This window comes from Salvelinus namaycush, chromosome 35 (genome assembly GCF_016432855.1).
Source record: "Salvelinus namaycush isolate Seneca chromosome 35, SaNama_1.0, whole genome shotgun sequence".
Classification (NCBI taxonomy): Eukaryota; Metazoa; Chordata; class Actinopteri; order Salmoniformes; family Salmonidae; genus Salvelinus; species Salvelinus namaycush.
The window spans coordinates 8,990,032-9,011,526 of record NC_052341.1 but is presented as its reverse complement, the minus strand read 5'-3'; the positions used below and the strand labels follow the sequence as shown (position 1 = coordinate 9,011,526).

Here is a 21,495-nt window from a genome sequence, read left to right as displayed (position 1 = left end):
CATTTTGTTTTTGCATTATTTAAACCAAATTGAACATGTTTAATTATTTATTTGAGGCCAAATTGATTTTATTGATGTATTATATTAAGTTAAAATAAGTGTTAATTCAGTATTGTTGTAATTGTCATTATTACAAATAAAAAAATGTAAAACAAATCGGCATCGGCTTTATTTGGTCCTCCAATAATCGGTATCGGCGTTGAAAAATCATAATCGGTCGACCTCTAATTACCATTAGCCAAAAGCCTCACAAAAGGAATCAGTCCCTGGAGTAAAAAGTTACAAATAATGTCAATACAATTACACTGTTCATGAATCAGTAGTAAAGTATCGTTAACCCATTAGGTGCCAAATTATTCTACTTACGTGTTTTTTTGCGGGAGTCTTGTACTTGGCTTGTCCCGGAGACAGTGGTGCTAGGCCTAGGAGGTTCAACATAGCATGGTCTGGCTCTGTTTTCCTGGGCCTTGACACTGAGAAGGAGGGGTAAGTGCAGTGTTAAGAGCGTGGCGTCGACATTGCGGTTACATCCCAATCGCATACACACCCAAAAATGATTCAATAACACTGTTAGAGATAACGTAAACCATTCTCAGACAGAAAAGGATTAACATCAACATGTTTGAGTTTGAACAAACCTGTATTTTAACCGGTTTAAATGGCATCAGTTCAAAAGCACCACCAGAAATGTCTAAAACCATTTGTTGTATTGATACTGCCAAATGTATTAAGTCAAATCTAGTGAACAATGTCTGTTACAATGATTTGTTGCAGTGGAAATCTGAGGACAAGCAGAATGAATGACTAACCAGAATGAAACCAGTCTACACGGCACCCTACTCGAGAGAAAGGTATTTAATCTAGCACTATCACGATCTTAACAGCCAGGTTATGTCTCTGCTTAGCAACCGTTGCTGGTTATTTTTCATTTGGGGGAGTAGAGCGTAGACCACGGAAACAAAAAAACTGTCCGTGGTCAGGTGATTGAGCTACCAACGAAAGTACAATGACATGAGTAAACCATTGAATAGTAGAATGTCAACCATGTGTTATGATCCTCTAGTGCATACATCAGGCTCAGTATTGAGTTGTTACCCATCTTATGAAATTAGATTCGAAAAAAATGTGTTTATCAAGAAATTTACAAAAAATAATTTCAGTTAAAATGATCAATTATTCAAAGGATAGCAACTCCATAAGATGTATGATTGTCATACTTGGAGCAAGAAGAATGTATTTTCTGGCATATATATTTGTAAGTAGGCATCTTTGTCACCATGGTCAATATGAGAATGACAGGATGGTGAGGACAGACCTGGGCCTGTCCAGTGGGTGAGGCGGCAGTACGACACCAGTAGTTCCATTGTTCTCCTGCTGGATTCGTGGATGTCTAGCAGTTCCATGGATCTCTTGCTGAATTCTCACATTTCTAGGCGGCTTGGCAACAGAGTTAATAAACGCCATTTTCACCTGCCGGCCTGGGAGTGGGAGAAAGAGGGAAGAAATTACATTTTAGAAGACAAATTCTTATTCCACAACTACTATTAGTGAAAAGACCTACAGTAAGTAAATATGCCAACTGTGTGGAGTCTAGAAGATATGATTGGAGAGACTTAAACCAAAGCTGTTTGACCCAATAATTAAAATACTACCATTTACACATTAAGGGATAACTGCACTATAGCATTTAGTTTACTATTAGAAATGGGGAGATATGGATTTTACAGAACCCCAGTCAGTGATGGGAAAGGCTTTAGGAACCTCATTCTACATAATCTCCAGCCCTACAAGTCCAGCAGAGGCCATGACAGAATAACAAGGTTTAGATTTAACCCCGTAGCCAGTCTCCCTTCAGATCTATTCATAGCCTCTGTTGGTCGGGGGACAGATGGCCAGGTCGACATTAACCCACTGCCTGGTCAGCATTTAGGAGTAGTCTTGCTCAGATCACTTCAAAACAACTGGGCCAACTGTTGCTCAGTCCCTTTCAACCCAAGACCAGAGTTTGTAAAGCGGAGGATCTCAGTTCAAAAGGTAGCATAACTTAACGTCAACAGAGCATGAGCACTGTCCAAAGGCTGATTGGTAAGTCATCTAGGGTTACTTTTTGACCTGTCCAAGAAATTGAATGTCAAGGTGTTCCTGTGAATGATGTGAAGCAATACAAAAACGTGATGGAATAGCAAACCTTTGGGTTTTCCTGAATGGGCAGAGACTATGGTTTTAGTCAGTCTTTGGAGCTTCCTCTCCCTTTCCTCAGATAGCCTCATATGCATCTCTCTCCAGGACTCGTACTCCTCTAGATGGGCATTCCTGAAGTCCCGCTGACAGTGCTTCTCCCATAAGTGATCAGTCACTCCAACATACATCTGTCAGAGAGCATAGACGGTTTAGCTGACAACGTCACGAAAACAATGTGCACGATTCAATGGGGCAGAAGTCCTGCGATTCTGGATGGCCAGATAGCTAGCAACAATAAGAACCTGCCATGTGGGGAATCGTAGGTGGCTCATGTCAGCTTGTTCTTGATACCATGTCTTGAGGTGTTGACTAATGTCATGTCTATGCTAATTTGGCAAAAAAATTGCAAGCTAGCCAACCAACAACGATAACAATGTATTTGAGACAAACACTCATTGTGCAAATGTATTTAAACATTGAAATATAGCTTACATGTTGTAAATAATCTAAGCCAACCAAGTCTGTTTTGCCCCATAGTTGCGTGAGCGTCAGTTTTCTTGCTAAACAACCAACCCATCTATTGGCTGATCAGTCAAAATGACAAATCTGCTCACCGTACCCATATTTCTTACCAAACCTTACAAATCTAAGCCATCAGTATTCACAGCTATGAAGTGTCAAATTGGTGTAAGAATATTATTTTTATACCAAGTTGCCATGGTAAAGCTATAATACCTATGCAGCACTACTATCAGATATACAGGAAGTACTTGCAGGTTGGCACTCAGAGGTCAAGTTAAGTGATGGGAGGCCTGTCCAGCATTAACCCTTGCAGGCACAACACTTAAATCAGGCCTCCCCAAATCAACTTAATGGGATTCTTACCGGGTTGCACTCTTCAATACGAAACAGCTGATCAGGTGTACAGCGCTCTAGTACTGGCTCAAGGATTTCAAATGGGACCCCTCCGATCTCATAGAGCACTAAGAAAAGATCAGAGCGTTAACATTCTCTCCATCCAAAGGACAGCCTGTGTAAGAGTGTTGAGGTTCCCTGCCTGGGCCATACTCACAGTCAATGTTGTTCTGCAGTGCCCGGATACATTGCTGGTACAAGGACATCATAGTTGGGAGAAAGGCGGACTTTACACCAGAATAGACCTGCATCTTCCGGTTGAGTCTTTGACCAGTGAAGACCGGGCCCTCAGAGACCAAGACTTTAGATTTGTCTTCCACTGAAACAAATTACACGCAACACCCCGAAAATATTTTATTTGATCATTAATTCAACAGGGAGTCCCATTGAGACCAAAGTCTAACAAGGGAGCCCAGCATTTTACATAGCAAGATTAAATAGGATTCAAGTCATGACATGCAACTATGCATTCAGTGGAGTTAGATTAAGTTTGTAAAGCTTGCTCAATCACAACAAACCACAGTTGACACTCACTTTTCCTGTCATAGTAGTTGAAGTTGGAGAGCTCATCATATTCGGGTAGAAATGTTGGCAATGGAATATTAAGCAAGTCCATCACAGACCCCTTCATAGCCTTAAAAAGGATGTCCTTGATCAATGTGACATTGTTGAATCAGAATGTCACCACAAAACATTTATGAAATATTTGTAATGCATTACAACTCCATGCCAAATGTACCTTTTTAGGCAGTGACAAATCTGCAGTCGCCGCAGGTAACTGCTTACTGGATTTCGTGCTGGGTGTCTTCACAACCTTTACTTCTTTTTCAACAGTCTTAAATTTCTTAGGTGGTTTTTTACTGTCAGATTTTTTCTTCCTCTTAGGCGTGTTGATGTCATAGCTCAAGAAAGACTCAAAAGACATGGAGGGCACCTCGACGTCATTGCCATTCGGCTTGTTCTCAATAATCGCCATTTTCTCTTTGGTCTTCGATTTTCCCTCTTGTTTAGTCTTTTTGTCTTCATGGCAGACTTGCTTTCTTTCACTTGGTTTCCGCCTCTCTCCATTACAACCTAGGGAGTCACTTGCTTTTTTGTTGTCTTGGTCATTGGATTTGTCAATAACTGTCCATTTTCTATCAGGTTTAGATTTTGAAGACTCTTCGCTGGATGGTTTTGGACACGGCAGTGTTTTTCTATTGGAGTCTCTCCTTATCCCACATTTCCCGCCGTTATCCGAATTGTTTTTAGATTCTTCCCTGGAAATCGACTTGGCTTTCTTGTGGCTGCTCTTAGATGTTGTGCTTCCAAACACAACATTTTCATCTTCAGAATTTCTACTCCAATTACTTTTTTTCCCAGTAACCATTAAACACTCTCGTGTCCCCTTCTGTTTTTTCCACTCATCCTTGTCCTTCTTCCAAGTACACTTGTTTTCCTTCTCACTTTTAAAATGATCATTTTTCAATTCACTTGAGTCTTCATCTACTTCCTGTAAATGAGATATCTCTGCAGAACCTCGGTTTTTGTCTTCATTTTTCAAATTTTCTTCATTTTTGTCAATTTTCAAATGCTCTTTTTCTGAAGTTCCTTGGTTGTCCTCATCGGTTTTTAAATGCACCCCTCTTGAAGTAGACCCATCTTGGTTGTCCTCATCGGTTTTTAAATGCACCCCTCTTGAAGTAGGCCCATCTTGGTTGTCCTCATCGGTTTTTAAATGCACCCCTCTTGAAGTAGACCCATCTTGGTTGTCCTCATCGGTTTTTAAATGCACCCCTCTTGAAGTAGGCCCATCTTGGTTGTCCTCATCGGTTTTTAAACGCTCATCATCTGAAGCATTTTGACTTCGGTCCTCTATTTTTGAGCACGTCTCTTTTGAACAGTTTTGAAACTCTGCATCAGTTACCAAAAGCTTGCTCTGCGAAGCATCATCCTTCTCTGTATGGCTGTATGAGGAAGAAATTCAAACACTCTAGTAATGAACACTGGACAATCATTCAAATTATTCCAAAGCAAGTGTTTTAAGTACAATACCTCAAGGTTTCTTTTGGAACCAATTTCTTCCAGTGACTGACCAATAGCCTGACGGCTTCTCCTGCATCCCCATGCTTGCGCAAAGAGTTTACAGCTTTGCCGATTCCGGTCTCCTAATCATAATCAAGATAAAAATATTCAATTGAGTACAAATGGGCACATGCAAACCACAACTCTTCATGCAATACACACAATTTTAAGTATAGGAGTGTCTTACTGCAAGAATGTCTAGGGTTATATCCAACTCCCTTAGTTTCTTTAAGATTTTCAGGACCTGTAAAATAAACAGATGGCTATGCATAAACCATAGACTGTATATGGTATACATTTTCAGTTTACATTAGGATGCAAACAGTGCCCATTTCCAAACATTTTTACAAAACTGTCCTTGCACGTTTAGAACGGCTAACATGTTTATCATGAACAACTACCACAGGGGGATCATGTTTATCACGAACAACTACCACAGGGGGATCATGTTTATCATGAACAACTACCACAGGGGTGGATCATGTTTATCATGAACAACTACCACAGGGGTGGATCATGTTTATCACGAACAACTACCACAGGGGGATCATGTTTATCATGAACAACTACCACAGGGGGATCATGTTTATCATGAACAACTACCACAGGGGTGGATCATGTTTATCACGAACAACTACCACAGGGGTGGATCATGTTTATCACGAACAACTACCACAGGGGGATCATGTTTATCATGAACAACTACCACAGGGGTGGATCATGTTTATCATGAACAACTACCACAGGGGTGGATCATGTTTATCATGAACAACTACCACAGGGGTGGATCATGTTTATCATGAACAACTACCACAGGGGTGGATCATGTTTATCATGAACAACTACCACAGGGGGATCATGTTTATCATGAACTACCACAGGGGGATCATGTTTATCATGAACTACCACCACAGGGGGGGAATCATGTTTATCATGAACTACCACCACAGGGGTGGATCATGTTTATCATGAACAACTACCACAGGGGGGGAATCATGTTTATCATGAACTACCACCACAGGGGGGGAATCATGTTTATCATGAACTACCACCACAGGGGTGGATCATGTTTATCATGAACAACCACCACAGGGGGGAATCATGTTTATCATGAACTACCACAGGGGGGGAATCATGTTTATCATGAACAACTACCACAGGGGGGGAATCATGTTTATCATGAACTACCACCACAGGGGTGGATCATGTTTATCATGAACAACTACCACAGGGGGGGAATCATGTTTATCATGAACTACCACCACAGGGGTGGATCATGTTTATCATGAACAACTACCACCACGGGTGGATCATGTTAATCATGAACAATTGCCACGGGGGTGGATCATGCTTATCATGAACAACTACCACTGGGATCATGCTGAGTTTGTATGAAAAAAAATTGTTTAAAAAAGTTATCGAAAGCTGAAACATCAACAGGACAAATGGACAGACATGCCCAATATGGTAATCCTAATTTTAGTTCACTAAAAATCAGTGCTTGATTTGGACAAGAGCGCACCGGAGTAGAGTACCGGCACCTAAAATGTTCCACTGATTGAGGTCCTGTTCCTCTTAAGTATTGTGGTGCTCCTGCACCTACATAGAAACAGTAACAGCACCGAAAGTGAGTACCAGATCCTATTTCAGTTTGAGTCAAGTACTCCTAGAAAGTCAAAATTGCTGAAGTATGGGACAATCCCCTCCCAGCTTGCCTGCATCCACATCAGTTGTAAAAAAAATATGGCTGACTACAGTATGTAGCCTACTGCATGTGTGCAACAGAGGCCTCACATCCAACCCAGAAACACAAGACACACCTGAAACAAGGTCTTCACGTGACAAACATTTCATCTGTATTCATAATTCTCTCAAACATAACTATTCCAGTAAGTGTTTCCGCAAATCAGTGCCGAGTTGACAGACAGTAGCCACAAGTTGGGCAACTGGCTGGGTTGTTAATTATAGCGCCAGAGCACTTCTCATTCCCCCCCAACAACCCCCCCCACTCCACACTGGTTGACTAGACGGGATGCATTGTATGTCAAATGTGACTTTTCGTAGCAGGTTATGTGAATTGTGTTAAGGTAGGGAAAAGGGTCAACTAAAATCCCCCCAAAATCCGACGCGACTCGAACAGGCAATTTTTGACGTAACTTTGACATTAGCTGCAGCCCTTTCTGCCATAATCCTCCTCCACACGCCTACCCCAATATGAAGTTGTTGCACACATGCTCAGACAACGCATCATCACCAGCATATACTTAGTCACAAGATTCCCATGTTGTTAAAGTTGTTCATAAACTCTTCCAAACATTCGTGTCAAACAAAACCCGCATTTAATGAATTGATTTGGGGGAGCAGCCCTGCTGACATTGAATATGTTCAAATATAGACCACGTGATTTATTTTGTAAACCTCAGTGCTTCCATCACTAGCCTACCGTACAATAATTGTGATTCAGTCGAGAAGGCTATCAAATTTGAACCATTGGTGTTAATCTATTTATTACTGTCCAGGTAGAGTAATTGTACAATAAAGAACCGGCTTAAAACAACAAGCAATTACACTTGTTATTAGTGCGTCTAAAATACCTTCTTTGATTCTGTCGTTTCTTTGAGCTGAAGTTTTAACTGCAGCACTTTCTTCGACACGTCAAGTGCATCCATCACGTTGGCTCACGTGCATTCATTCACCTGCAGACCCGAAAGCTCTATTGCGCCACGGTCACATTATATAAGGGGCGGTGTCAAAGTGATTTTATTAAAGAGATATGTCCAATTATACAAATATCAATTAGTGAACGTGAGCAGATGTCAATGTCACTGTAAAAGACACTGTAAAAGACCCCCTCTACATCAGAGCATCCCAAAAAGCCTTTAGTATACAAATGAGCCGATTAAATGATGTGGTCCTAAAATCACAAATTACACATCCATTAGACACATTAGACATCACGGTTGTCTGAGAATCTTCATCCTCATGATAAAAATGTTTCTCCATTTGCAATCTGAACTTTATCACTAGTCGAATGAATCACCAGATAACCATGACGTCTATTTGAGTTATTACATTGGGTTGACAATTAGGCCCTACCCGTAATAATCAAGCCAGAGAGATGGATTTGAATATAGCCTAAGCTATATGACAAGTTAAAACCCTGACCTGTTTACTGGACGTGCTACCTGTCCCAGACCTGCTGTTTTCAACTCTCTAGAGACAGCAGGAGAGGTAGAGATACTCTGAATGATCGGCTATGAAAAGCCAACTGACATTTACTCCTGAGGTGCTGACCTATTGCACCCTCTACAACCACTGTGATTATTATTATTATTTGGCCATGTTCTGTTATAATCTCCACCTGGCACAGCCAGAAGAGGACTGGCCACCCCTCATAGCCTGGTTCCTCTCTAGGTTTCTTCCTAGGTTCTGGCCTTTCTAGGGAGTTTTTCCTAGCCACCATGCTTCTACACCTGCATTGCTTGCTGTTTGGGGTTTTAGGCTGGGTTTCTGTACAGCACTTTGTGACATCAGCTGATGTAAGAAGTGCTTTATAAATAAATTTGATTGAATTTGATTGAAGTTATTCAGGGTGTTCCCAGCTACCATATTACAAGTCAGTAGACTAGTATTGTGTCCCCCTCACGCTATTGCGCAATACTTCCATTCGCATGCTCAGAGGAGGAGTTTGCTCCACTTTTCTGGCACTGTTGAGTATAACCAGTCTCTATTGCACACTATCTGGAGGTGCAAGTCTTTTTTCACCTGCTTCTCATCTCTTTGGTAAGTAAGCCACGTTTAGGCCATATTATTCCTATGTTTGTAATGTCTTTGTGTCTGTCTGTCAATTACAAAAGTTGCCTAAATGTTTGTTAACATGTTTGGTTTGATTTTGGCACAGTGACACAATACAATAACCTAATGTGTAAGTTTGACACCATAGTTTTATTGTCAGTTTATTTCCATCAGATTTCAAATGAACTAGGAAAGTTTTTACTATAGGCTGATTATTTTATAGGCTATAATATAGATCTGCTGACTTTCTGGATAATGTTTTGGATTTTTCGTTCAACTTTCAGTTTCTTTACATTTATCATTTCTACAAAGGTGAATTATTTAATTTATTAGTTGATCATTGGGCCTTCTTTTTTTAAATCTTCAGAATTAACTGAACTTTTTAGAAGGACATTTGGCTAGGTCCTCCTGACACAAGTCTATAAAAGGAACGTCATGGGTGAGCTATCCAGCGTTACTATTCCTGGTCATGACACTGATACATCGCGACAGATGCAGATAGCGGAATGTTGATTCGCTGACTTGCGCTACAGCATTATTCTGGTATAGGCCTACTATATGTCATTTTAACTTATTTGATGGAGAAAAAAATGGTAGTCTATTGTAATCATGTTTACGTTGATTAAGTCTAACAACATTGCTTTAAATTGTTATCAAATTTTTATGTAAAAAAATGCAAGTAGGATAGAATGGGCCTTCACATGCCTAGATGCAGGACTGACTTTTCGAAAAGAAGGCCTACTTATAACCACAAATACAAGTAAAGCTGTAATGATTATGATATTAGACATTTGAATTTGACAATATTTTGTGTGACAATATTTCACTCAACTGTACATCTGTCAGATTTGGCATAAATTTATTAGTTGCCATATGGTGTTGTGATTGTGATTGTTCATATCAACAGGTTGCTCTTGCTCTGACCTATTATTCTTTTCTTTCCAGTAGGTCTGGGCTGTGTCCATCTGCTGCAGCCATGGCACCCAAAAAAAACAAGACTGCCAAAAAGAACAAAGGGGATATCAATGAAATTACTATAATGGTCGAGGATAGCCCGATCAAAAACATTAACGGGCTGAACACCTTGTTGGAGGGAGGAAACAGCTTCACCTGCATCTCAAGTGAAGTCACTGACCCTGTCTATGCTCCTAACCTCCTGGAAGGTCTTTGTACCATGAGGCAGGACAGTTTCCTCTGTGACCTGACCGTCTCCACCAAGTCAAAGTCCTTTGATGTCCACAAAATTGTCATGGCCTCCTGCAGTGAGTACATTCAGAATATCCTGAAGAAGGATTCCGCCCTCACGAAGATCGACTTGAATGACCTTTCACCCACAGGCCTGGCCACTGCCATCACATACGCCTACTCAGGTAAACTAACCCTGTCATTGTACAGCATTGGCAGCACCATTGCAGCAGCCATGTTGTTGAAGATCAACACCCTGGTGAAGATGTGCAGCGACTTCCTCATGCAGGAACTCAGCGTGGAGAACTGCATGTACGTGGCCAACATTGCCGACACCTACGGCCTCAAAGAAACCAAAGAGGCCGCCCAGAAGTTCATGAGGGGGAACTTTATCGAGTTCTCTGAGATGGAACAGTTCCGGAAGCTCACCTATGAGCAGATCAATGACTTCCTCAGTGATGACTCCCTGCAATTGCCCTCTGAGATTACAGCCTTCCAGATAGCCATGAAGTGGTTGGACTTCGATGAGAAGAGACTGAAATACGCCCCAGATCTTCTGACCAACATTCGCTTTGGCACCATCTCAGCTATGGACCTGGTCAATCATGTCCAGAGTGTGCCCAGAATGATGCAGGACCCCGAGTGCCATCGTCTCCTGGTGGACGCCATGAATTACCACCTGTTGCCTTACCAGCAGAACATTCTGCAGTCCCGCAGAACAAAGGTACGTGGTGGCCTCCGTGTCATGCTGACAGTGGGTGGACGACCAGCCTTGGCGGAAAAATCTCTCAGCAAAGAGGTTCTCTACAGGGATGAGGACGACGTATGGAATAGGCTGACAGAGATGCCAGCCAAGAGCTTCAATCAGTGTGTGGCAGTCCTGGATGGCTTCCTTTATGTTGCTGGTGGCGAAGACCAGAATGATGCCAGGAACCAGGCGAAACATGCTGTCAGCAACTTCTGCAGGTGAACATTTGATTCTGTATAAGCTTATTCTATTGTAAATGTATCCTTTCTGCTCTTAAAGTATGGCTGATATTACACAGACCATGACAAGATATTGTACTGTACATTCAATTAATAATTTGTATGTAATAACATGTCTTTGTCCATTAGGTATGATCCTCGATTCAACACCTGGATTCATTTGACCAACATGATCCAGAAGCGCACCCACTTCAGTCTCAACACCTTCAATGGTCTCTTGTTCGCTATTGGAGGTCGTAACTCTGATGGATGCCAAGCTTCAATGGAGTGCTACGTGCCTTCCTCCAACCAATGGCAGATGAAAACCCCCATGGAGATCCCCCGGTGCTGCCATGCCAGCTTCATCATTGATGGCAAGATCCTTGTTAGTGGTGGTTACATCAACAATGCGTACTCCAGGGCTGTGTGCAGCTATAACCCTTCCACTGATATGTGGCAGGATAAGAACAGTTTGAGCTCCCCTAGAGGCTGGCATTCCGCTGCTACAGTCGGAGACCGGGCTTATGTGATTGGTGGCAGCCAGCTGGGTGGTCGTGGAGAGAGGGTGGATGTCTTGGCTGTTGAGTGTTTCAACCCTCACAATGGACAGTGGAGCTACTCTGCCCCGCTAAACACAGGAGTGAGCACTGCTGGTATAGTCAGCATGAATAATAAGATCTATCTCCTTGGAGGCTGGAACGAGATTGAGAAGAAGTACAAGAAATGCATCCAGGTGTTTAACCCTGACCTCAATGTATGGACTGAGGATGATGAGTTGCCAGAGGCTACAGTTGGCATCTCATGCTGTGTCGTTACCATACCCACACGCAAAACACGAGAGTCCAGGGCCAGCTCAGTTTCATCTGCACCAGTCAGCATATAGAATCTGTCAGGTTGTTTGATGTAGTCTGCTAGAGGACCAAAAATCCTCGAGCCAGTCCAATTCAGAAAATCCTTTATGCAGAAAGTGATCATCCCTCTTTGAGTTCAGAAAAAAAACTGATAACATACATGTGTGTCACACACACACACATCTAATTTGGAATTGAATCAGATATATTCAAATAGTTTTTTATACGTTTTATTAAGGATGGAATTTCTTCCAAATTAAGGCAAATCATAAAACTGTTATGTGCGACATGAATTCAGGAAGTTGTTTTGTGTTGTGAGACAAATTTAAATATTTTATTATCAAGGGAAACATTTCTTTCCTTTTGGGGCCAATTCAGCCGTAATAGTTGAATCAGCCCTACTCTCCGTAGACCACAGATTTGATTCCCAATATTAAACTTCTTTGGTGTTGGTGTATATGTGCTAATAGTAACTGCATTATTTGTACAATACACATAAACATGACTATATGGTGAACCCTTGTTATGTCACTGTCATTATTTTCCAGTGACATAAAGCTAAATACACTGTATATCGTATAATCAACGACTGGACATATGATGATGATGGAAGACCATTGACTTAAATCCTCATATACAGCAGTGGAGGCTGCTGAGGAGAGGACAGCTCATAAAAATGTCTGGAATCCATGGAATGGCATCAAACTCATGGTAAACCACGAGCCTGTTCTCCACGATTCAGGTGCCACCAACCTCCTGTGATATACAGGTATACAACTGTGATTAACATTTAAAGGGACATTTAAAAAAAAAAAAATGTAAACTCATATTCATCATCTCCAGCACCACCCCAACATACAACATATGTAAATGATGGCGTGTTTCTATGTAGATGGAGGAAGATGAGTGTTTTCACAGACATCATCGGTTTGCATCCAGTATGTTGATGTTGTGGTGCTGCTAGAGATCATACATTTCCCTTTAAAATCTTCAGATGTCAATGCAGAAGATAAAGGAATTACTGAGCATTCTTTGTTGCTGAAATATGATGATATTGTAGCTACAAGGAGTAGACGCTGCTGGTTTCTTGTTTGTTTGTTTTCTTTAACACACGACAGTCATGTGAATTGTATGTACTTTCCTGACTCAGAAGAAGCTGTTGGGAAAAAGTTGTTATGACATTGGGAATATTTGTTTTGTAAAAAGAGTGAATACTGGAAAATACAGCTATTAGCCTGAGCTGTTAATGGTGTGGGCACTCTGCAACAGTGCCTCGTAATTTCCCTGACAGCTCATGATTTATTTTGTTCTTATATTAAACATTTTAAAAAGTTGTGTGTATGATATATAACTGAAATTGTGTAAGAGGTGGATGGTTCTAATTTTCACAAAACATGCCCTCACTTGTAGGTGAAGCTGAATTGATTAGTCTCGCCATACCATTTTCAAGGCAATACACCAGTATAAAAAAAATCCTACATAAATAGTCTGAATTTGTCTTTTCCTGTAATTTATGCAAAGCTATATTTTACAATCATATATGCAAACACTTTTTCACTTTATCTTTGGCATAAGTTCTCATATTTTTACGAGGCCACAGAAGCATTTTGCTTTCGGTTTTGGCTGGAAAACTATCATGTTTTCCGGCCAACAGTTTATTACTAGAACAGGGGTCAGGCAGAGGTCAGTAAACCAGATCAGAGTCCATAAGGTACAGAACGGCAGGCAGTCTCAGGGCAGGCAGAGGTCAATAATCCAGGGTGGTATGACAAGGTACAGAACAGCAGGCAGGCAGGCTCAGGGTCAGGGTCAGGGCAGGCAGAATTGTAAAAACCGGTAAAACAGCCAATAGAAAAAGACAGGCGCAAGGGGAAAACCGCTGGTAGGCTTGACGAACAAAACAAACTGCCAACAGACAAACAGAGAACACAGGTAAAAATACACTGGGGATAATGGGGAAGATGGGCAACGCCTGGAGGGGGTGGAGACAAGCACAAAGACAGGTGAAACAGATCAGGGTGTGACAAAAAAAGTTACGCCTCATCAATCAGTATATCAACTGTACTTGAGTAGTTGTTTAAGTTTGCCCTGTACAATGGAACCAAGGGAGTAATCTAATTGAAGGAGTGAGATCACACCTCAAGTACACATGACATGCATTTGACCCATGTCTGCTGAGCATGTATGAGCTTACCTTGCTTTAGTGCAGTAAATCCAGTGGCTGTGAGACATATTTGCCTATGAATACTATAGATGAGATAAAGCCACCTGTATGTGAGTCACCCTGTTTCATGGTCTAAGAGTCATAGTTGTTGAATCATTGTGACTATCAGGTTCAAACCTAATGTAGAAGACTACAGACGGCGTCATTTTCAGTCCGCTTCACAGTGCCGAAATGTACAAACAACGTTTTTGTCCTATAACTTGCAGTATATATAATACAGACCTATTTTACGACGTCTGTGAGGTATCAATAGTATAATACAGATCTAAAGTTAAGTGTGTATATGTAATGCAATAAGGATCGGTAGTGTAGGTCACTCTATGACTTCATTATTCCATTATTTTGCTATTTTCAAGAGACAGCAAGTATGTTTTGATATCTGAAAAACCTACATTGTTGTTTTTCATTGTATAGTAGTTTGGTTTAGAAAGTAAACCTTTTAAAGTTATAAAGATGTCCTATTCACTTTATTATAATCAACTTTATTGTTTTAATCAACTTGATTATAAACTTGAATAATTGGAAAGGAGACAAAGGGAGGAAGAGAGAGGAAGAGAGGAAGAGAGAGGTAGAGAGGAAGAGAGAAGTAGAGAGAGGAAGAGAGAGGTAGAGAGGAAGAGAGAGGTAGAGAGGAAGAGAGAGGTAGAGAGGAAGAGAGAGGTAGCGAGGAAGAGAGAGGTAGAGAGGAAGAGAGAGGTAGAGAGGAAGAGAGAGGTAGGGAGGGAGAGAGAGGGAGAGAGAGGTAGAGAGGGAGAGGGAGAGAGAGGTAGGGAGGAAGAGAGAGGTAGAGAAGGAGAGAGAGGGAGAGAGCAAGAGAGTGGTAGAGAGTGAGAGTGGTAGAGAGGAAGAGAGAGGGAGAGAGAGGGAGAGAGAGGGAGAGAGGAAGAGAGGGAGAGAGGAAGAGAGGGAGAGAGGAAGGGAGAGGGAGAGAGGAAGGGAGAGGGAGAGAGGAAGGGAGAGGAAGAGAGGAAGAGAGAGGAAGAGGTAGAGAGGAAGAGAGGGGAAGAGAGGAAGAGAGAGGAAGAGGTAGAGAGGGAGAGAGCAAGAGAGTGTAGAGAGTGAGAGTGGTAGAGAGGGAGAGAGAGGGAGAGAGGAAGAGAGAGGTAGAGAGGAAGAGAGGTAGAGAGGAAGGGAGAGGAAGAGAGGAAGAGAGAGGAAGAGAGAGGAAGAGGTAGAGAGGAAGAGAGGGGAAGAGAGGAAGAGAGAGGAAGAGGTAGAGAGGAAGAGAGGGGAAGAGAGAGGTAGAGAGGAAGAGAGCAGTAGAGAGGAAGAGAAAGGAAGAGAGAGGTAGAGCGGAAGGGAGAGGAAGAGAGAGGAAGAGAGAGGTAGAGAGGAAGAGAGAGGAAGAGAGGAAGAGAGAGGAAGAGATCTGAAGGATCATGAGAGAGAGAGAGTACCAAAGAGAATAGTAGAATTCCTCAAATAGACAAGCACCTCTTTTATCTCAGATTTTTCTGAACTAATAATCTCTGTATGCCCCACCCTCTCCAACACTGTAATTCTGGGAGACTTTAACATCCATGTTGACTAACCCAAGTGCTCTATGGCTGCTGACTTCCTTAACTGGGCTGGCTAAACCTTGTGCAACAACCGTGGACACACATTGAACCTGTTCACTCCTTTACTGTCTGGCAGACGGTATCGGAGCATCGGGACACAGACCACCGGACAGCTTTTACCTTCAAGCCATCAAACTGCTGAACACCTGAGCCGAGACGACCACCTGTACATCAACAGTCTCCTTGCACTGACTCTTCGCAACTTAGCACACATGCTCTCGCACATACATTCACTCACACATATGCAAAAACACATACACACATCCAGACACTCATGCGCACACATACCCACCCACCCACCCACACACAAAAACACACACACACACACACACACACACACACACACACACACACACACACACACACACACACACACACACACACACACACACACACACACACACATTTTTAGCACCTAGCCCAGTATTTCTATTTTTCCTACTGTGATTCTAAATGTATGTTGTTGTTTTTTTCTTAAGTAAAGATTTGAGATAACTCTGTAATTAGAAGTGCTACACAAATTCAATGTACAGTATTATTTGTATTACTGTATTATTTATTTATTATAACTAGTATAGTAGGCATTGGAATGAATGTATACTGTATAACAGTCAGGTTATTGTAACAGTCTCCCCACTGGAAGTCCGAGGTAGGGAGAGCGGGGGAATCTATCAAATAGTGCACCTCTAACTTTGTACAGTACTAATGCAACTTACTCAGCATAGCAAGCAACATAGCAACATAGGCTAACAAACATAAGTTTTATACTAGCCTATTTCATTACATGCATAATATTATACTCATAAAGAGATGACATAGCTGCATACCTTTATCTTTTGCTTGTTTCTCCTCTTCTTCTCTCCTCTTTTTCCTAAACTGGACACCTGATGGCTTAGACCTTTTCTTATCCATGTGTGTTGATTTGGCACTGGAGCATCAATACATTACCCATCCCCCAACACTGTCAACCAAGAGTCAAGACTACATTACCCATCCCCCAACACTGTCAACCAAGAGTCAAGACTAAACCAATTCACCTTGGTGGTGTGCAGACTGGTTTTATATTATTCTTAACAATTTCACACAAACCAGAAAAAAATGCAACAATATGTGTGTGAAACTATATATCCACAGTATTATGAATGAATTGTGGTTTATTTGGTAGCATTTCGTAGTGTGACTGATTTGACTGATTGCATAGGGTAATTTCCAATGCTGTAGGCTAACTTAAAAGGTCTACATTATGCTGATATTTAGTATCTTTTGTGATATATAGAGTCTTTTGGGGTGTCTTATGCCTAGAATTAGCCAAGGATGTTGTATGGTTCATTTGGCTCCTATTCTGAAAGTTTCATAAATTGTGCATAATGACATGTATATTTAATTGCGCAACAAATACATTTTGTGTCAGACTCATATACTGTATTTCAATGCAAATTCATGGGCACTTCTGAAATATTTTGGAGCACCCTCTGGCACTGGCCAGGATGAGGAGCCATCCACCTCCTCAGCCACACAGGCGTCTCCACGAATGTTGTCTGAACCTGAGGATGAAGACTCATTTTCTTCCACTTCCCCCCAGCAGGATTCTTCAGGTGTGTTTGTGCGCACGTGTGTGTGTGTGTGTCTGGGTACACGCACATGTGTTTATGTGTGCATCCCTGCATAACATAAACAAAATAAATAATTTCCCTTTTGCAAAGTTTGAGTTTCCATATTGTAGGTAACAATAATTTTATTATTACTGGGTATGTATGTGGGATGTTCCATCACTATAAATGCTGTGAATAATGTGTGTAAACGAATGCCCATGTGCTCTCCATTAGAAATGCCTGTAGCAGAATCCCCACCAGATCCTGCTGCTGAGGATGAACCACTGTCTACAGACCCTGCTGACTGGCCTTCAGTTCTGACTGACAGAATTCGGGCAAAACTAGTTGCAGAAGACCAAGTGAGGTACCACCTAACTTAGTTTCCCAAAGGAATGAGAGTGATGGAAGAAGTTGCCACCACCAGAATTTCAGGAAGACCTTGGTGAGTGGTGAAAAAATCCTGAGAAGCTGGTTGGTGTATTCTGAAAGAAACACCAGCCTCTTCTGCTTCTGCTGTAAACTATTTTCAAAGCAGACAATTAACTTAGCATACTCAGGACTGACAGACTGGAAACATGCAAGTTCTTTGCTGACTTCACACGACAGCAGTCACGAACACCAAAACTGCATGAAAAGATGGAAAGAACTGGCAATCAGGATCAAAAAAGGGGAAACAATTGATAAGCATGAGATAGCACTTATGGAGGCTGAGAGGATAAGATGGAGAGAGGTGTTGACACGTCTGACTGCTATTGTGCAGTCTCTGGCAATTAGAAATCTGGCCTTAAGGGGACACACAGAAACACTGTACTCTCCATCAAATTTAAATTTCCCCAAAGAGGTTGAACTGATGGCACAATTTGATCCAGTCATGAAAGAGCACCTTAACCGTGTCCAAAAGGGGACCTGGAGTCACACCACCAGCTACCTTGGCCACCAAATACAGAATGAACTCATTGATTTGTTGAGCAGCAAGGTCAATTCAATAATGGTGAGTGACATCAAGATGGCAAAATTATTCTCTATCATTCTAGATTGCACCTCAGATGTCAACCACACTGAACAGTTGTCAGTTGTGATTAGAATTGTGTCACTGAAGGAGGAGCCCTACATAAAGGAACATTTTATGGGGGTTTTGGCGGCAGAGGAGTCCACGTGCAAACATTTGGTATCCCTGATTCTCAAAAGATTAGAGGAGCTAAAAATTCCTTTTGAGGACTGCAGAGGACAGTCTTATGATAATGGGGCCAACACGAGAGGCAAAAACAAAGGTGTCCAAGCCAGACTCCTGGAAATGAATCCAAGATCTCTATTTGTGCCATGTGGGGCTCACACATTGAACCTGGTTGTGGCTGATGCTGCTAAAAGTTCTGTCGATGCCACAGGTTACTTTGGCATCTTACACAAACTGTACACCTTGTTCCCAGCCTCCACACAGCGATGGGCCATCCTGAAAAAACATGTGGACATCACTTTGAAGATGTGGACTGAGACAAGGTGGGAGAGGTAAGTTAAGAGTGTCGAGCCACTGAGGTATCAGGCAGCAGCGGTGAGAGAGGCACTGATTGAGGTGAGGGATCAAACCAAAGAACCTGTGATAAAGATTGAGGCCCAGTCCTTGTCAGAGGAGGTGGGATCATACCGCTTCAGCATCTGTACAGTGGTGTGGTATGACATCTTTAGCCAGATCCAACATGTGAGCAATCTGATGCAGTCTCACAGTATGCATGTGGATGTTGCAGTCAGTTTCAGAAAGACAGAGAGAGGTCTTAGCAACTACAGGGCAACAGGCTTTATGACTGCACAAACATCAGCCAAGGATATTTGTGAGGGTATGAATGTAGAGGCCGTTCTACAACAAAAAAGGCTGAGGTCCACAAAGCGGCACTTTTCATATGAATCATTTGATGAGCCTTTGAGTGATACCCTGAAGAAGCTGGAGGTGACATTTTTTAATGTCGTCGTTGATGCTGCAACCTCAGCCCTTCAGGAAAGATTTTCCACATTGGAAAATGTGGGAGAGAAGTTTGGAGTGCTGACAACCTTCCAAAGTCTCTCAAATGAGGAGCTGATAGAACACTGTGAGGCCCTTAGTATGACACTGCACTATAAAGAACACTCAGACTTGGATGGCAGAGAGCTTGCACAGGAACTGAAGAACTTGCCTGACTTGCCATCAAAGACCATGACCCTGCTTGAGCTGCTGATATTTATACAAGAAAGGGAGCTCTCAGAAATGTATCCACATTTGTGGTCTGCTCTCAGAATTTGTCTTACTCTTCCAGTGACCGTAGCTGAAGCAGAGAGGATCTTTTCAAAGCTGAAGCTCATCAAATCCTTCATGAGGTCCACCATGTCACAGGAACACCTTGGTGGCCTTGCTGTCATCAGTATTAACCATGCAATTGCTGGGCAGTTTCCTAATTGATGACTTTGCATCAAGGAAGGCAAGAAAGGTCAGGGTTAGATGGCAGTGGTGCAATTTAGTTTGTGTGTTTCTTGTTTGAAGTGCAATAATCAGGGTCTCCTCTTTATAAGTGTGTTACTCTATTTGTGTGATATAGGATTTGTGCTTGCTTCCTCCTGATTCAGCGCAAGTGGGGACACTTCATGCTGAGGAGTGAGTTTCACATCTGCTTACATTGCTTTAGGATAGGGTGTTTTTTTTAACAGTCGATACTTTTCCATCCAATTGGCGACAGATTTCCATGCGCACAGATTTTCATGATGATATTATTATGGAGAAAAGCGAAATTATTTTTTTTGTCAAACGGCAGCCAAGCATCGATCATCATGTCACCAGAATAAGACCCTCTGTATTTATTGCAAAGGAGCATCAAGCTTATCACGTGCACTTTTACCACCCTGTGAAGTTCATCATAATTTAATTAATCTGTAACCTAATAAACTGCATGTTTCTTGTTTTGTATTAACACTCATTCCCTGAACTTGCTTCCCGACTCTCAGCGCACATCATTACACTCATAAATATCAAAAAGTAACAAATACAAAGAGAAACAAATTGTAGTACATAAATACAAATAAAGGGAATCAAATTAGTACACCATTACCCTATTGCTAACAAAAAACACACAAATAAAACTAAATTGCACTGTTTCGCTTACCTTCGCCTAAAGTGCTAGGTATCAACTGCCAATCCAGTAGCGGTTAGGAGCTATAGTGAGCTTTGATTGGTCAATCAAAAGACAAGTATTTGCATAAAGTCCCGATTTTCCCAATTTAAGTCCCGCCCTCCTCACGCTCCCTCACCTATGTTTGCATCGCCCAACTGTCCCCCGCCTCGCCCCACTTCGCTTCTCATTGCTTTTCTTTCATTGAAAATGAATGGCTTCCGTTTTTTCTTCGCCCGACATTGTCCCCAGTTGACACCGGCCCTTAGCCCAACTTTACTTGCATTCCTCCGGGCTGGCATCTCAACACAATGTAATTACACTCTGACTAAGTGGTGATATTGGAACAGATAGTAGACACTCCTGATGTTCTCTTACAGTTTATTAGGCTACAGATTTTTTTATTTTTATATTATGAATTTTACAGAGTGGTGCACGGTGTGGTGTCAGCCACATAGCTCTCAACACATTTATTCCTGGGCTATAGGCTAGGCTACTCATTATATTATGCCAAACTATGTCTTTTGCATAACGCCCAGTTTGGCAAAAAATGGGAAACTAGGTGAAAGACCAGCACAGTACGTGCAATCACTTGCATTGTCATCGTTACAATATTTTCATTTTTTTAAAGACACGCCTTATGGTGCTTTCAAGACAGCTGTGAACTCGGAAATAACCGAGGTCAAATAATAATTGAACCTTTATTTAACTAGGCAAGTCAGTTAAGAACACATTCGTTTTTACAATGATGGAGCTCTACAAAATCGGAGCTATACAAAGATGCCCGAGTTTCCAACTTGGAATCCCGAGTTGAATGACCATTCAAAAGGTTTTCCTTGTTGGAGCTATTTTTTGCCCCCAATTCCCAGTTGTTTTGAACGCGGCAGTAATATAGCGGTTAAGTAGGCGTATGTCTACTGTTTTGAGGGAGGAGGGAAAGGTTGCTGAGTCATAATGACGCGTTCCGCCTGTGACACAGGTCGCGTTCCCCTGTTGTGGTTTAACTAATTCACAACGTCATAGATGTACAGA

General features: G+C 41.8%; 2 protein-coding genes across 2 annotated transcripts; one reads left to right on the top strand and one right to left on the bottom strand.

Moving 5' to 3' along the window:
• Nucleotides 1–1,281: 1,281 nt before the first annotated feature.
• On the bottom strand, nucleotides 1,282–7,829 carry eloal (elongin A, like). Its single transcript, XM_038974611.1, has 9 exons — nucleotides 7,755–7,829; nucleotides 5,348–5,404; nucleotides 5,131–5,243; nucleotides 3,836–4,262; nucleotides 3,631–3,745; nucleotides 3,254–3,415; nucleotides 3,067–3,164; nucleotides 2,189–2,369; nucleotides 1,282–1,478 (listed from the first exon to the last, which is right to left on the bottom strand). The coding sequence occupies exons 1-9, from the start codon at nucleotides 7,827–7,829 to the stop codon at nucleotides 1,282–1,284; spliced, it is 1,425 nt and encodes a 474-aa protein (XP_038830539.1).
• Nucleotides 7,830–9,931: 2,102 nt separating this feature from the next.
• Nucleotides 9,932–11,989, top strand: klhl31 (kelch-like family member 31). Its single transcript, XM_038975103.1, has 2 exons — nucleotides 9,932–11,106; nucleotides 11,257–11,989. The coding sequence occupies exons 1-2, from the start codon at nucleotides 9,932–9,934 to the stop codon at nucleotides 11,987–11,989; spliced, it is 1,908 nt and encodes a 635-aa protein (XP_038831031.1).
• Nucleotides 11,990–21,495: the final 9,506 nt, after the last annotated feature.

Coding starts and splice junctions, on each gene's coding strand:
- eloal (XM_038974611.1), bottom strand. CDS start 7,829: ATGGATGCACTTGACGTGTCGAAGAAAGTGCTGCAGTTAAAACTTCAG. Junction 3,416..3,630: donor CAACTACTATGACAGGAAAA/GTGAGTGTCAAC, acceptor AATTTGTTTCAG/TGGAAGACAAATCTAAAGTC. Junction 1,479..2,188: donor CCATTCAGGAAAACCCAAAG/GTTTGCTATTCC, acceptor TCCCACTCCCAG/GCCGGCAGGTGAAAATGGCG.
- klhl31 (XM_038975103.1), top strand. CDS start 9,932: ATGGCACCCAAAAAAAACAAGACTGCCAAAAAGAACAAAGGGGATATC. Junction 11,107..11,256: donor GCTGTCAGCAACTTCTGCAG/GTGAACATTTGA, acceptor TTTGTCCATTAG/GTATGATCCTCGATTCAACA.